General features: G+C 44.9%; 2 protein-coding genes across 2 annotated transcripts; one reads left to right on the top strand and one right to left on the bottom strand.

Annotated features, from left to right (window-relative positions):
* Nucleotides 1–5217: 5217 nt before the first annotated feature.
* Nucleotides 5218–6445, bottom strand: MELLADRAFT_62720 (uncharacterized protein; the record flags this gene model as incomplete). Its single annotated transcript, XM_007409240.1, has 2 exons — nucleotides 5218–5741; nucleotides 5827–6445. 2 exons carry the CDS (start codon nucleotides 6443–6445, stop codon nucleotides 5218–5220), a joined length of 1143 nt encoding a protein of 380 aa, XP_007409302.1.
* Nucleotides 6446–7072: 627 nt separating this feature from the next.
* Nucleotides 7073–9461, top strand: MELLADRAFT_71740 (uncharacterized protein; the record flags this gene model as incomplete). The annotated part of the gene is made up of 4 exons (XM_007409259.1): nucleotides 7073–7348; nucleotides 7486–7564; nucleotides 7672–8124; nucleotides 8224–9461. The coding sequence occupies 2 exons, from the start codon at nucleotides 7686–7688 to the stop codon at nucleotides 8610–8612; spliced, it is 828 nt and encodes a 275-aa protein (XP_007409321.1).
* Nucleotides 9462–13529: the final 4068 nt, after the last annotated feature.

Here is a 13529-nt window from a genome sequence, read left to right as displayed (position 1 = left end):
GTGATTACTGGGAAATTTTTGTTTGAAACACGGAGGCGGAAAAAAAATGTGACATCAACGGTGTACAATTTCTTATGGTTTCTGACATAAAAAAACGTTGAAAACCTTTGGGTCAGCTTATAATGTAATATGCTTATGGCGATGTGTGTACTGAGGGAGGTGTATTCTCACATTCTCAGAAAAGTCTCACTCTCAGACTCTCAGACGAAATCCCCGGATCCTCCGGTGCTCCCGATTCACCACCGGTGACCCTGGACTGTCAACGGACGTAAGATGTATTCGACATGTCCAGGTCGTAATCCAGAAATCACGCCCCACCGGCAAGAAAAACTCCCACCGTAGGCCAGCTGTGCGACACTCTTAGTCATGCGATCCAGGTATCTTGAGCTGGACCCTCAGGTTCTTTGGGGTCGTCTGGAACGCATGAGCCACACAATTTGAGCAACCGGGCAACCCATTTCAGCCCAATCAATCATGTTTTTCGTCCTTTTCTCTTAAAATATGAAATCAACATATTGTATGTATTACACGAGATGATCCCTGTGGCATAAGATGGCGGCCGTAAGAGCTTGGAGCAAGCATTTCAGACTTGTTCAGGCTGGCCGGTGCTTGTTGCCCTTCCTGAAGGGAAAATACAACATGTGATATGTCATAAATGCTGCCCTGTATGATGGGTCAAGGTTCAGGCCCGGTGGGGATGCTCTTATAAGAATTGCCAAAGTTTTGCCACTTTACCAGCATAAAGGTGACATATCATGTTGTGGGCACGTCCTTTTTGAAACGGGCGGAACCGGGCGCAAAAAAGCTGCATTGGATTGGCGCGGGCGCCAATGGGGCGCGCCCTTTGCCCTCAAAAAAGTGGAAAAAAGTAAAAATTCTTCTACATCAACAGAGGCCAGATACACAGGGCCAGCAGATACATACATAGTTGCCAATAAAAGAATCCTAGTTATTGATTGCAAGGTAGAGTGCAAGAGATAACACGTTCAAAGAAAGTCAACTGCAACTCTATACGCATGAAACTCTTACAGAGAGTCGCTTACATTCTTTGGACACGACTCTGTCTGTCAAGTGACAACAGCTCCAAGTGAGGTAGACTGTTGAACCAATATCTCAGTATGATGAAGGACACTCCTCAGAGTCCTCCTCAGACATTTCTGATGGAGATGGGCGGCTGAACTGACAAAAACCCGCGGACAAACCATTGGGCGCGCCGCTCCAGGCTGTGACCCGGACCTGGCCCTGCCTGACCCTAACTGCCCGAGGCTATCTGGAAGGCTGACAGCACTGGCCCTGGGGCATTCAAACCTAACATGATGAGGCTTACAAAAGCCCTGCGGGCGTGCCGGCTAACGGGGCCAGAGGGGCCGCCGACCCTTTTCGATCCAAAAAAGTTCTCACAATCATCAAAGTTGACAGATCAGGATCTTCAGCTGACAATCATTGCATACCCTCAAGGCTCACACATCCCTTCAATCATCTTCCAATATCCATATGCCAAGTCAATCCCCCATTATCACCCGATCATCTTCCTTTTGCACAATGCAATCCTCCGCTTCTAGTATTACCCCATTGGACTCCATTAGCTCCATATCTGAAGTTGCTTCTGAAACCACTACCACCGCACGCTCATGGTGGGTGTGGCAGTACTTTGTTCAAGAGGAAGTCAACGGTGTTAAGAAGAATGTTTGCCAAGCGTGGCGAGGTTTCATTGACGTTGCTCAACCTGCCGACGATCCTGACACGCCAGCTGCAATCTACAACATACCTCTAACTATTGATAAGTGTGGTAGTACCAAATCTATGATTCGACACCTCTTCCGCGCTCATCATATTGACCCCCCCATTCAAACCAACCAACCCACGGTAGCGGCATTCTATATTGACGGAGAACCTGTTAAGGTCAGTTTCCATTTGTTAGTTGTTACTATCTCTTCTTTACTCATCAATATGTGTTTATTTTCTTTTTTCGTTATCACAAGACTTGTTCTCTTTCTATTTTTGTTATCTAATCTTTTAGGTCAGTTACTTTATTTCTGAAATCTTTTTTTATCTTATTCTTAACTCATCATTTTCTTTTGTTTCCTTATATGTAGGTCAAACCGCTCAACAGAGCTAATCTCAAGGACTGCCTTGTCCGCATGGTTGTCATTCGCAAAATCCCGGTGTCCTTTGTTGATGCCAAGGAGTTCTGAGAGCTAGTCAACATGATCAATCCAGCGGCTTACACCCTCTTATTGAAACGCACTGCTGTTACCGACGGGATCTTGGATACCTATGAATCAACTCAAGCTGCAATTGTCAACCTCCTCTTTGATGTTACCCATGTCAGTATCACCTGTGACGGATGGACATCACCTACAAATGTCGCAATGCTTGGTGTAACAGCACACTGGATCTCCGATTACTTCAATTTACATGGAATCACCCTTGCCCTCAGGCCTATTGATGGTCCCCATACCGGTGTGAACCTTGCTACCCTGCTCAAACATACTCTGGACTCCTTTCACCTCTCCGAACGTTTATATTGCATCACCGCCGACAACGCCTTCAATAACACCACTATGGGACAATCCCTTTCAACTATGATTCCCCAATTCAATGCTTCTCAAAATCTTCACGGTTGTGTTGCTCATGTGATCAATTTGGTTGCGAAGGCTGGGTTAGTAGTATTTGATCAAAAGGACGCTCCTCCACCTCTCAATGCCCTTGATCCCCTCATTCCCCAATCCAATTCCTCTGTTCCCTTGTTTATCGAGCCTGTCTCACATTCTGAGATAGGAAGTGTTCTCACTCGTATCCGGGGCCTCCACAAGAAGATCAAGCATTCTAGTCAGCTCAAAACCGCCCTCATTAACGCCATTGCAAGCTGTGCTACGTTGGAACGCAAGGTTGGTTTGGTTCATGAGGTGATGACCCGGTGGTGTTCAACGCACTCCTCACTCTCACGATTTGTAGAGCTCCGAGTTGTGGTAGAGTATCAAATCAACAGTAACCCAGCTTCAGATTGCTTCAAACTTGACCATGACGAGTGGATACTAGTTGAAAACCTGGTACAGTTCCTTGCGCCTCTTGCTGAGGTGACCAAAAGGATTGAAGGACATTTATACCCGACTTTCTCATTGGTTATGCCTGACTATCAATGGCTTGTACGCCGTTTTGAAAGTGTCAGTGTTGTTTTTTATCCTTTTCCTTCTTTTTACTCACTAATTCATATACTGACGCTTTGCTCATTATAGGCCTGGGCCAATTCTAAATGTCAATAACTGAAGGTGGTCATTATGCCAATGATCAAGAAGATCGTTCAATACCAAGAGGCTGCCCAGAATAAGGCAGTTTACATATGCTCTGGGATACTCGATCCTTGCCTCAAACTCACCGCTGTCACAGCACAAACCTTGCTTTCACTCGGTTGGGATCAAGACAATTTAATCAATTAATTCACTGCTCACGCCGCCAATTTCAGACCTGTTGCTGACCCCGCCATCGAGATAGTTGAACCAGAAGAAACAGTCCATCCTTACCGACCTCAACATTACAACAAGCGTCGCAAGGCAGTCCCAATCAAACACGAGGTCAACGAATATCTCACCGCTCCCCAAGAGGACGAGATCTGCAAGCCTCTGGTCTACTGGTCAATCAATGCACGTCACTGGCCCAACCTAGTTTGCATGCCAAAGCAATGCTCGCTGTACCTGCCACATCCGCTCCTTCTGAAAGCTCGTTCTCTGCCGCTTTGAGAGTGATGAGTGATCACCGAGCCTCGTTCACGCCTCACAATCTCAAAGCTCAAGTCTGCCTCAAGAGCTGGAATAAGGCATTAAAGAAGTAGTTGCTTATCAATGGATTTCCAACAAGTAAGTGTTGAGAGCTGTTATATAAGTTTAAATACATGACAAACTGATTTCCAAAAAAACCTTTTTGTTTTCAAGTAGGTATTTAGAGCTCTTATACAAAGTCAAAGAGAGAGTTTTAAATTGAAAGGTGAAAGTTTTTAAATAGTTTTTCATTTCTAAGTAGACATTTACATAGAAGCGTTATGTTTCTCTACGTGAGAATTTGAAGTAAAGTGACTCATACGTGTTTTCACTTTCTACGTAGTTGCGCTCTCATAAAGTCTTTGGATAAACATTGAAATGCAGTCCAAAATTGTCTCTTTTCCAAGTTTTTATTACCCCTACCGTGACCTTTGCCCTCTACCGTGAGCTTTTTTGCCCCTACCACTGAGCCTGGCCTCGTGGCCTCAAATTTGAGGCTGGTCCTGGTAGGCCCTGAGCAATTTCCATAGGTCAACGGGTCTACCCGGTGCCGATTTTGGCCCCGGGGCCGGCCACGGACTCACGGGGTCGGGTCACAGCCTGGCTGTGGATGCTCTTACAGGTTGGCAAGTAAAATGGCTGATACATGTGGTAATACAGACTAGCCCTAAGTAGCCCTGCTGCACCTTGGAATCTTGGAGATCAAACTCCTCGGCCACTTGATGGTTTGGTGGTATTGGCTTGGATGAGGTCAATAAGTCGGTGAAGGGTTGGTTTGATTGGGTTGGATGAAGTGTACTTGTCATCATGGACTTGAGTATTCCATAATCATCCATCATTGATACTTATTCTTTGAATTGTTTCATACTCAATCCACCAGGGTGATTTCTACATCTCTTGTGGACCTATCTACTTGTCTTTATGTTTTAGTGACCTTTAACATTTATGAATCTTCTTTGCCATTGTTTGCTCAGGAAGATGATACTTAGTTTCTCTGAGACCCATATTCCATTTCCCAGTTCCTAAAAAGTTCTCAGCGGTCAAAACCCGAACAAAACATCGAAAAAACATGTCAAACTCTATTGAATAGAGCAGAGTCGTTAAATACCAACATGTCAATTCGCGTACATATATCAAAAAAGGAAACATGATACAACCTTGAAAGACAATAAGCAAAGTTACAAATCCAGATTACGTAAACAAGAACTATATTTTTAGAGCCAAGACCATCAAACTTTATAGGAAAAGATACAAATTAAAAACAACAACATGAGGTTTAGGAGACGGAAGCGTGCATTGCGCATAAACAAAATAAAAAGGTTTATCAGGATGATGTAAAAGACGAGGATAAAAAAAACTAAGAATTTAGAAAATCAAATGATGAATGGATAGTATAGAAAATTTGACAAGCTTCAAAGTGATTCTTCATTATATAATCTTGAGCTAAATTTTCTATCCTTCAACGTTTCTCATTCAAAGAAGCAGCCACCATTTCCAACTTGACACGCTTCCGATCACTTTCTTTCACTTCTACTTTAGCCTGGACTCTTTTCTTTTCCTTAGGGTGCCCTTTAAGAGCTTTTTCCGACTCAATCTTGACAGGTTTAGTATCGATTTGTCGGCTTGAACTCCCACTAGCTTGAAGGACTCTTTCGGATGAAGAAATCACTAGCCCAACTTCTGCATCATCATCATCAAGCGTGATCGGATTGTCGAGAGTACTAGAAAAGAATGAGGTCGTTTCATCGTCGCCGTCGCAAAGATCAATCACCACTGACTGGCTTCCACTTGTCTTTAGCTTGCTGCCGCTGGCCTTTGGCTTGATGTCGGGTTTGGTTTCTTTGGCCTCCTTTACACGTGCCTTTTGTCCCTGGACTGCCCTTGTTTCATCATTTCGATGTGCGACTGAAGTGGGTCTCGGTCGTTGGATGTCAGGAAGTGGGGTGGCGGGTTGGGGAATGAGGCCGGCAGTAGTTAACAAGTCTGGTGAATGAATATCAACCGTCAGTTTAAAGAGTAGTGAAAAAAAGGTTGGATAACAAAGACACGTTGAGTGATTCAAACTTACTGCGAGACCTGTAGTGCCATACGAATCGAAGATAAGGCGTTGAATCTATCTGTTTACGAGGACGAGAAGTTGAAGATCCCGATCTGTCGACAGTAATCGGATCACCAAGGCTAATAGTATGTGGAATCATACTTGCTTTTTTGTTTCTTTCCGAAAATTTATTGGCAGATGCGAGTGATGGGATCGATTTGATTGAATTCTTCTTGGTTTTATTAGTTTTACTAATTAAACCAAATTTACAATGAAAGAATTCTAAAGAAACGGTTCCAAGGTTTTTAACAATTTGTTCTGAATGATTTTGATCTTCTTCAGAAAGTTCAATATTTGAAAACTTAAATGGCATCAGTTTGGTTGGATCGTTTGGGGCGTAAATCCCTTGAAACGTTTTTGATAAACATTCACGTCTTGGGTATGAACAACTCTTGATGTAAACTCCATCGCAATATAGTTTTATTAAACAATCTGATGTTGCCTTTGGGCCTAATAATTGAACTTGAAAAGTTTGACCAGGTGTGGATTCGCAAAAGACTATGTTGGGTGTTGAGGAGGGTTTGGGATACTCGGTTAAAGGTGTTCCATTGCAGATTAGGTTCACTTGAATACCGTTTGCTTGTGGCATGATGAGGGTTGTTTAGATTTGAGTATTCTTGGTGAGGATGAATTGGATGATCAATTGTTTTAAAATGGTTCGTCGTGGATGGTGGGTAAAGCGATTGTCAAAACTTTCAGTGAGGTCAGCTTTTAAATGGGTCAACAAGGGGGATGCAACAAGGAACAAGGGAATCCTCAAAAATTTTGTTATGTAACATCTCATCATCACGTGACCTCCGTCATCCACTGCAGATTCCAATTTCAAAATTGACCCGGCCAGGCACCGGTGTGACCTGCCTTGTTGCAACCCACTTCTCATGATTGACCTTTTTTGAAGAGCAACGGCCACCACTCCTTCTTTCTCTACGGGGGTTGGGTAGAATTCTTAACCTTTCTAAATCTACGATCTAATCGAAACCATTGTCCTGTTGGTCGACATCTCGCATTGCGTTCAAACCCCCCAGCATACAGATTCCAAATGATAAGAAGAAGAAGAAGAAACGTAGTGTAGCAGGGCTACTTAACACTAGTCTGTATTCGAACCTAACACATGTTTCACATCTTGTATTACCACCTGTATCCGCCATCTGTCAGCCTACTTGTAAATGGCTTATAATACATTGTAATACCGGCTAATCTGTAACCGGCCCTTTGCCCTTACCGCCATCTTGTAGTTCTCTTATAAGGAACACCTAGAGTCCTTCTCTTTGTATTCCTCATCCATCTAATTATCATTTCCTTTCTCAATCCTTATTAGGATAGTTTATCATCTTATTACAAGATAGCAATTCAGATCTTAATATCTTTCCTTCTCGATACTTCCCTTATATTCCATATAAGCTCGTCATCGACCCATCCATTAAGATCCAAGCTCGTTCTCTTAAACCATACCTAGATTTAAGCCACATTCCCCATCCGGAATAGACATAACGTAAGCACATAATATTGTGCCCGTTACATTGGTAGCGAGATCTTTTCTTTTTACGACTGCATTCTGACATTTATATTTCAATTATTTCGTTTGAAATCGTCTTTCTCGACCCTTTTCATTTATTTCTTTTTTGGTAGTCGTCGTTAGTCGACTAGTCCAAAGCAGAGTAATCTTTCGGGATCAGCGGCGCGGGATAGATCACTCTCAGCGAATTAAGTCAGTAATTGTCAGGCGTTTTTGTTTCGCTTTAAGAAGAACATAAAGTCTTAAGTTTTGGTATAGAATAAGAATACGAGCTTACAAGTTTCGTTCGAATTAAACAGCCTTAATAGTTATAATGCCTGTCGGACGAAGCCCTCCGAGAAAGGAAGGAACAGATGCACCCGGTTCGACTAATCCCCCTTCCGGGACCACGAACCCTGCGGCCACTGGATCCTTTAATCCAGTAGCAGCACCAGGATCAACTGATCCTGGTAGCGCTTGTCGCCTTACGGAACGCGAGCGGGATATTCTCGTCAGCTATCTGCCAGCCTCGGCCTCGAGTTCTCAGCAACTCACCGCGGAGCAAATGGAATCCCTGACGGTTGATCAGCCCCTCATCGTTAATGTCCTTGCTAGCGACTACAACGATATCCCTTGCTTGATCCCCACGGCCGTTCATAACTACCTGGTGAAGGGTCATAACGAAGACATCCTCGATTACGATGAATCGGATTTTCCCAATAAGAACAACGTTAAGGGGAAGCTTCCAGATAATGTTGGAACTAGGCAGCCTCGTAAGCGCGTCTCCAACATAGTACATTCAGTCAAATCCTCGTCGACTAGCAACGACGACTTAGACATCACGAAGCTGAAGCCATCTCCGTCGTTTTTAGAATCTCTTGATGTTAAGCCGGCGTTTGATCCGTTGGAGGGACTAAACCTCAAGCCTTATGAGGTAGCTGCGTTCCAGGAATTCCAAGCCATGAAGGCTAACCCGGATACTCTCGAAGCAAAGATCAGCAATCTTCACCTTCGAGGTTCTCGAGATGGCACTCCGGTTCTTGAAGCTCGTGCTAGAACGACTTCGGTACAACCTAATCTCGTTGGAGTTCAAGACCGGTCCTCGGTAGCCAAGATGGTAGCTGTCGAACCTCTTGGAATCCGACCAACCGAGAAGCTAGTTGAAGACCCGAGTCTTATCATCAAAGGCCTTTACAGAGACAAGATCCCTAAGTTCTCTGGTGTAAATCAAGATGTAGCGACATACTTTGACAACTTTTGAACTGAATTAAAGATGCGATTTTGTCACCCTGACGTCGAGCATCAAGTAGCCTTTCAGTGGGTTGCCGGAGCCGCGAAGGAGATCCTCGTGAAAGCCGTGAGAGACGACAAAAGACCCATCTCTTACGACGCCTTGACGGCATTCTTTATGAACGTGTTCCCAGCGACGGTCGACCTTGATACGGTAGATCAAGAACTGGATGCCTTGAAGCAGCAGGGGGGTGAAACTGTCATCGCTTACTGGACTCGTCACCAACTTGTGACCCAGAAGGCCGATATCTTGGAGTTACCATACGACCCAGTCCTCACTTTCAAGAAACGCCTTGTTCCAGGCCCAGTAAAAGACCATGTCGACAACTATATTGGTATGAAGAAATTGGACAGCATTACTCCTCAGATTCAGGACGTAGTTGCCGTCGCCATCGAACGCGATCAGCGTCCCGATATCAAGCACTATACCAACACCAGCCGTCGAGACACGACTAATGCTATAGTGTCCACCTCTCACCATCAAAACGGAAATCGTAAGCGTCAACGTTCAAGAATGGAAAGTAGTGGAGGTAGAGTTGATAACTCCAACGTCATTTGTTACAATTGTAACCGGCGCGGACACCGTTTTGGTTTGATTGAGCGACCTACGTGTGGTGCGCCTATTACCAACAAGACTCGTGCCTACTTCAAGAAGATATCGAAGAAGCCTAAGGTGGAGCCGAGGGAACCGGTTGCGAGTGGTAGTGGGTCGTCAAAAGCCCCGGCGAACTAGACGAGGCTCTGTCTTGTTCGCCTGATCTGTTTTCTTGTGTGGTGATCAATAGGGATTTATGTAATGCATCCACCGTTGACCTTGCTACACTAGAAGAGCCAAACTTTTTGTCTATGAGGGGTGAGCCCTCTGGACCCGACAGTGAGTCTGTCCGACTATCAGCGAGTAAGGCTGATAGCCCTTCTGAAGATGAAGAAGGGATGGAACGTTGTATAATACAAGACTGTTCCCCCATGAGTGACAATTTCAAGTCTGTTGCTCCGTCAAAAGATGATTTGACAACAAATCCTTTCGTAGATAGAAAGGATAGCGAGCAGATCTCTTTTACAGAAGGAGATTGCTCTTCCTCAATACAAAAGTCTCGATCCATTGTGTTGGGTAGGGAAACACGTGAGAATGTTTCCATCTCTGCGGTTACAGAGAACCACAGTCAAACGCTTGTGGATGACAATGCATCCTCGCCGGCCAGCGAGCCCAAAGTCCCCCAAACGGGGTATATCAACCTTGATTCAGTCGATAGCCTAGCTGTGTTAGAAAATGACACGAATGAGACCCGTGCGGACTTTGTTCTCACATTGAACGGAGTCATAACAAAGATGCTCATAGATACAGGAGCTTCTAGTAGTTATGTGCCTGATAAATATTCACGTAAAAGAAACTTCCCCACGAGTAAAAACTCGGACCGACCCATAGTAAGGGGTGTATGGGGTCAGCCTTACGAATGTAAGGATCTAGCCGATGTGAAATTTTCCCTTTCAGGATTAAATTTTGCACATGAATGTCGAGTAGCGCCTTTAACTAACCACAACATGATTTTGGGCCTCGACTGGATTAATGCTTACGCAGTGTCCACCAACTGGGAAAAAGGAGAATGGGTTTTGAGGGATAAAGACGCCAGACGCGCGAAATTTTTTCCTTCAAATCCATTCCCGTCCCTCAGACAGCACACTATAAGTGGTCTGAGCGATGTACCAGTAGAAGATTTTCCTATCACTAGGAGCCAAATGCGTTGAGCAATGCGACGCCCCGGCACAGAGGTATATTTGCTTCAAATAAGCAATGTGCTTAGCCAAGTAGAAGAAGTCGAGGGTCCGCGGGAATCTCCAGTTCCTTGTTTACCGAAGGTTGAGGCCTCTGACCCCCGCATAAAGCAGCGTGTAGAGGAACTCCTCGACCGCTACAAACCTCTCTTTGATGAGGTATCAGAAGCTCCGAAACAGGAAAGGGTTGTCCAGCATCTAATCGATACTGGTGATGCGGCTCCGGTTTCTCAGCCTGTGCGTCAATTGTCCCCTCTGCTCCTCGATGAGGTTCGGAACAAATTAGACGTACTCCAGTGTAATGGATTTATACGCCCCTCAACATCACCTTGGTCATCCCCGATCCTGTTCGCTCGAAACGCGTCAGGAAAGCTTCGCTTTTGCGTGGATTACAGGGCAGTAAATGCTCTCACCAAGCGTGACCGTCACCCTCTCCCTCTGATCCAAGATTGTTTCGATCAGTTATACGGAGCTAGGGTATTTTCCAAATTTGATTTGCAACAGGGATTTCATCAGATGAAAGTATCCCTGCCGCATGTTCCTAAGACCGCTTTCAGCACTCGGTATGGCCACTATGAGTGGTTGGTTATGCCGTTTGGGCTGGTTAACGCGCCGTCGACCTTTCAGAGAATGATGTCGGATATATTACGACCATTCCTTGATAAGTTTGTCCAAGTTTATATGGACGATATTTTGGTTTACTCCAACAATCCTGAAGAACACGAGAAACATGTTCAACAGGTTTTACAGGCTTTAGAAGACGCTGAGTTGAAGATCAGCGGGTCTAAATCAATCATGTTCGCCGAAGAAATACAATTTGTGGGCCACATGATATCAGCAGATGGGATACGTCCCATGGAAGATAAAATTAAAGCCATCCAGGAATGGCCTCGACCTTCCAACGTCCACGACGTTAGATCCTTTTTAGGTTTGTCCGGCTATTATCGAAGATTCATAAAAGACTTTTCGAAAATAGCTTCGCCTCTGCATGAGTTGACTTCGGGAAACGTCACGAAGAAGGCGAAAATCGAGTGGCACCCTAAACACGAAGCTGCCTTTGTTAAACTGAAGGAAAGCATGCTTACCGCACCGGTATTGATAGTACCGGATCCTTCCAAGCCGTATATCATCGAGACCGACTCGAGTGATTTTGCAGTTGGAGCAGTGTTGTTGCAAGTGGGTCCCGACGGGAAAGAGCATCCCATCGCGTATGAGTCTACGAAGCTCAACTCCGCTCAGCAGAATTATCCTGCGCAAGAGAAAGAGCTCTTGGCAATGATTCATGCTTGGCGGAAGTGGCGTAACTACGTCGAGGGTGCGGTATTGGACACTTTAGTACGATCAGACCACCTCAGTTTGACGGGTCTTCAGACTCAAGTTCAACCATCCAGACGACTTTGTCGTTGGATAGAAGAATTCGCCGAGATGACAATCAAAGTCGAATACAAAACTGGGATCACTAACATTGTTCCAGATGCACTGAGCCGGCGCAGCGATCATCTTAATAGCATTTTTGATGACATCACTGGCCTGCGAGACCCTTCTGATTGGCCGCTTTTGGTGCCATATATTTTGACACAAAAGGAGTTGCCAAAGTGGGTTACACCTGCACTCGTAGATCAGGTAGTCAGGGGTTCTTTGAACTTCAGATGGGACCCGAAAGATGAAATTCTGTCGTGGAAAGGTACTAAGGACAATCCAGAAGAGAGTCCTTTTGTCCCTTTCTCACAAAGAATAGGGCTCATCGACCGCTTTCATCGTAAATATGGCCATAGGGGACGAGATGGAACCTTGAGCCTGTTGAAAGATCGTGGTTGGTGGCCTGGTAGATACTCCGACGTTAAGGAGTACTGCTCCTATTGTCCAGAATGTCAAATTTTTGACATTCTGGACAAAAGTCAAGAGACGGCAAAGCAAGAACCTTTGCCCTCTGTCGAGCCCTTCGAAAGATGGGCAGTTGATTTCATATCTCTGCCGGAAAGTAAAGACGGGTACAAGTGGGTACTGACAATGATAGATCATTGTACCAACTGGCCCATCGCTATTCCGATGAAACAGGCAACGTCTGCGAACGTTGCTGAAGCTTTGACGCGTGACTTGATTCAAGTCTACGGCGTGCCAAGTGAGCTCCTTTCTGATAGGGGTGCTAACTTTCTTTCAAAAGAAATGCAGGCTTTTTATCAGGGCGCGCACATTAGAAAGTTGAATACCTCGGGTTACCATCCGCGTACTAACGGAAAGAACAAACGCTTCAATGGTGTTTTGGAAAAAGCCCTTTTTAAAGCAAATCGTTCGAAGGATCCCTCGAGATGGCCTGAGTATCTGGCCGAAGCTTTGTTTGCTTGTCGAGTAAATAAAAGTACCGTGACTAAGTGGTCACCCTTCGAGCTCCTTTACGGAGTCAGTCCTCGTCTCATTGGAGATCGAGCCAAGTTCAGGCCTGTGGATATTCCCACGTCTGACATAAATCACAAAGCACGATTAGAGAAACTTCGTGATAATAGACAGAAAGCTACAGAGGCTTCCAAGAAACGAGCTGTTGAGAATAAAACTCGTTTCGATGCTCAATTTGTCCCAGATGAAACCGGGAAATCCGCGTCTTCGATCAAACTTTACCAGATTGGAGAAGCGGTGAAATTGAGAAATGAATCTCATACCAAAGGCGAGCCATATTGGTTCGGTCCTTTCACGATTTACGACTCTTTGGGCAAGAACGTATATGTATTGACCGATCACGCATGATCCAAATTTCCTCACCCAATTGGTGGAAACAGACTGAAGCCTGCGAAGATTAGAGATAAATCTTTGGGCGAAGTTTGGGCCCTCCCGCCTCGATTGCTCCAGGACATTAAGAACGAAGACCTCAAAGTTTCACGGACGTTAAAATTGAAGGCTAAACAACTTGCGAACACTCAAATCAAGATTACTCCTCGCATAAAAATCATTGGAAAGTATGCACTAGACTCTGCAGCCTAGGAATGCTGCGAATTTTTAAAGAGGGGGTGGTGTAGCAGGGCTACTTAACACTAGTCTGTATTCGAACCTAACACATGTTTCACATCTTGTATTACCACCTGTATCCGCCATCTGTCAGCCTACTTGTAAATGGCTTATA

Source organism: Melampsora larici-populina, assembly GCF_000204055.1.
Source record: "Melampsora larici-populina 98AG31 unplaced genomic scaffold MELLAscaffold_15, whole genome shotgun sequence".
Lineage (NCBI taxonomy): Eukaryota > Fungi > Basidiomycota > Pucciniomycetes > Pucciniales > Melampsoraceae > Melampsora > Melampsora laricis-populina.
The sequence above is the reverse complement of the archived record's forward strand: the minus strand, read 5'-3'. Positions and strand labels throughout refer to the sequence as shown.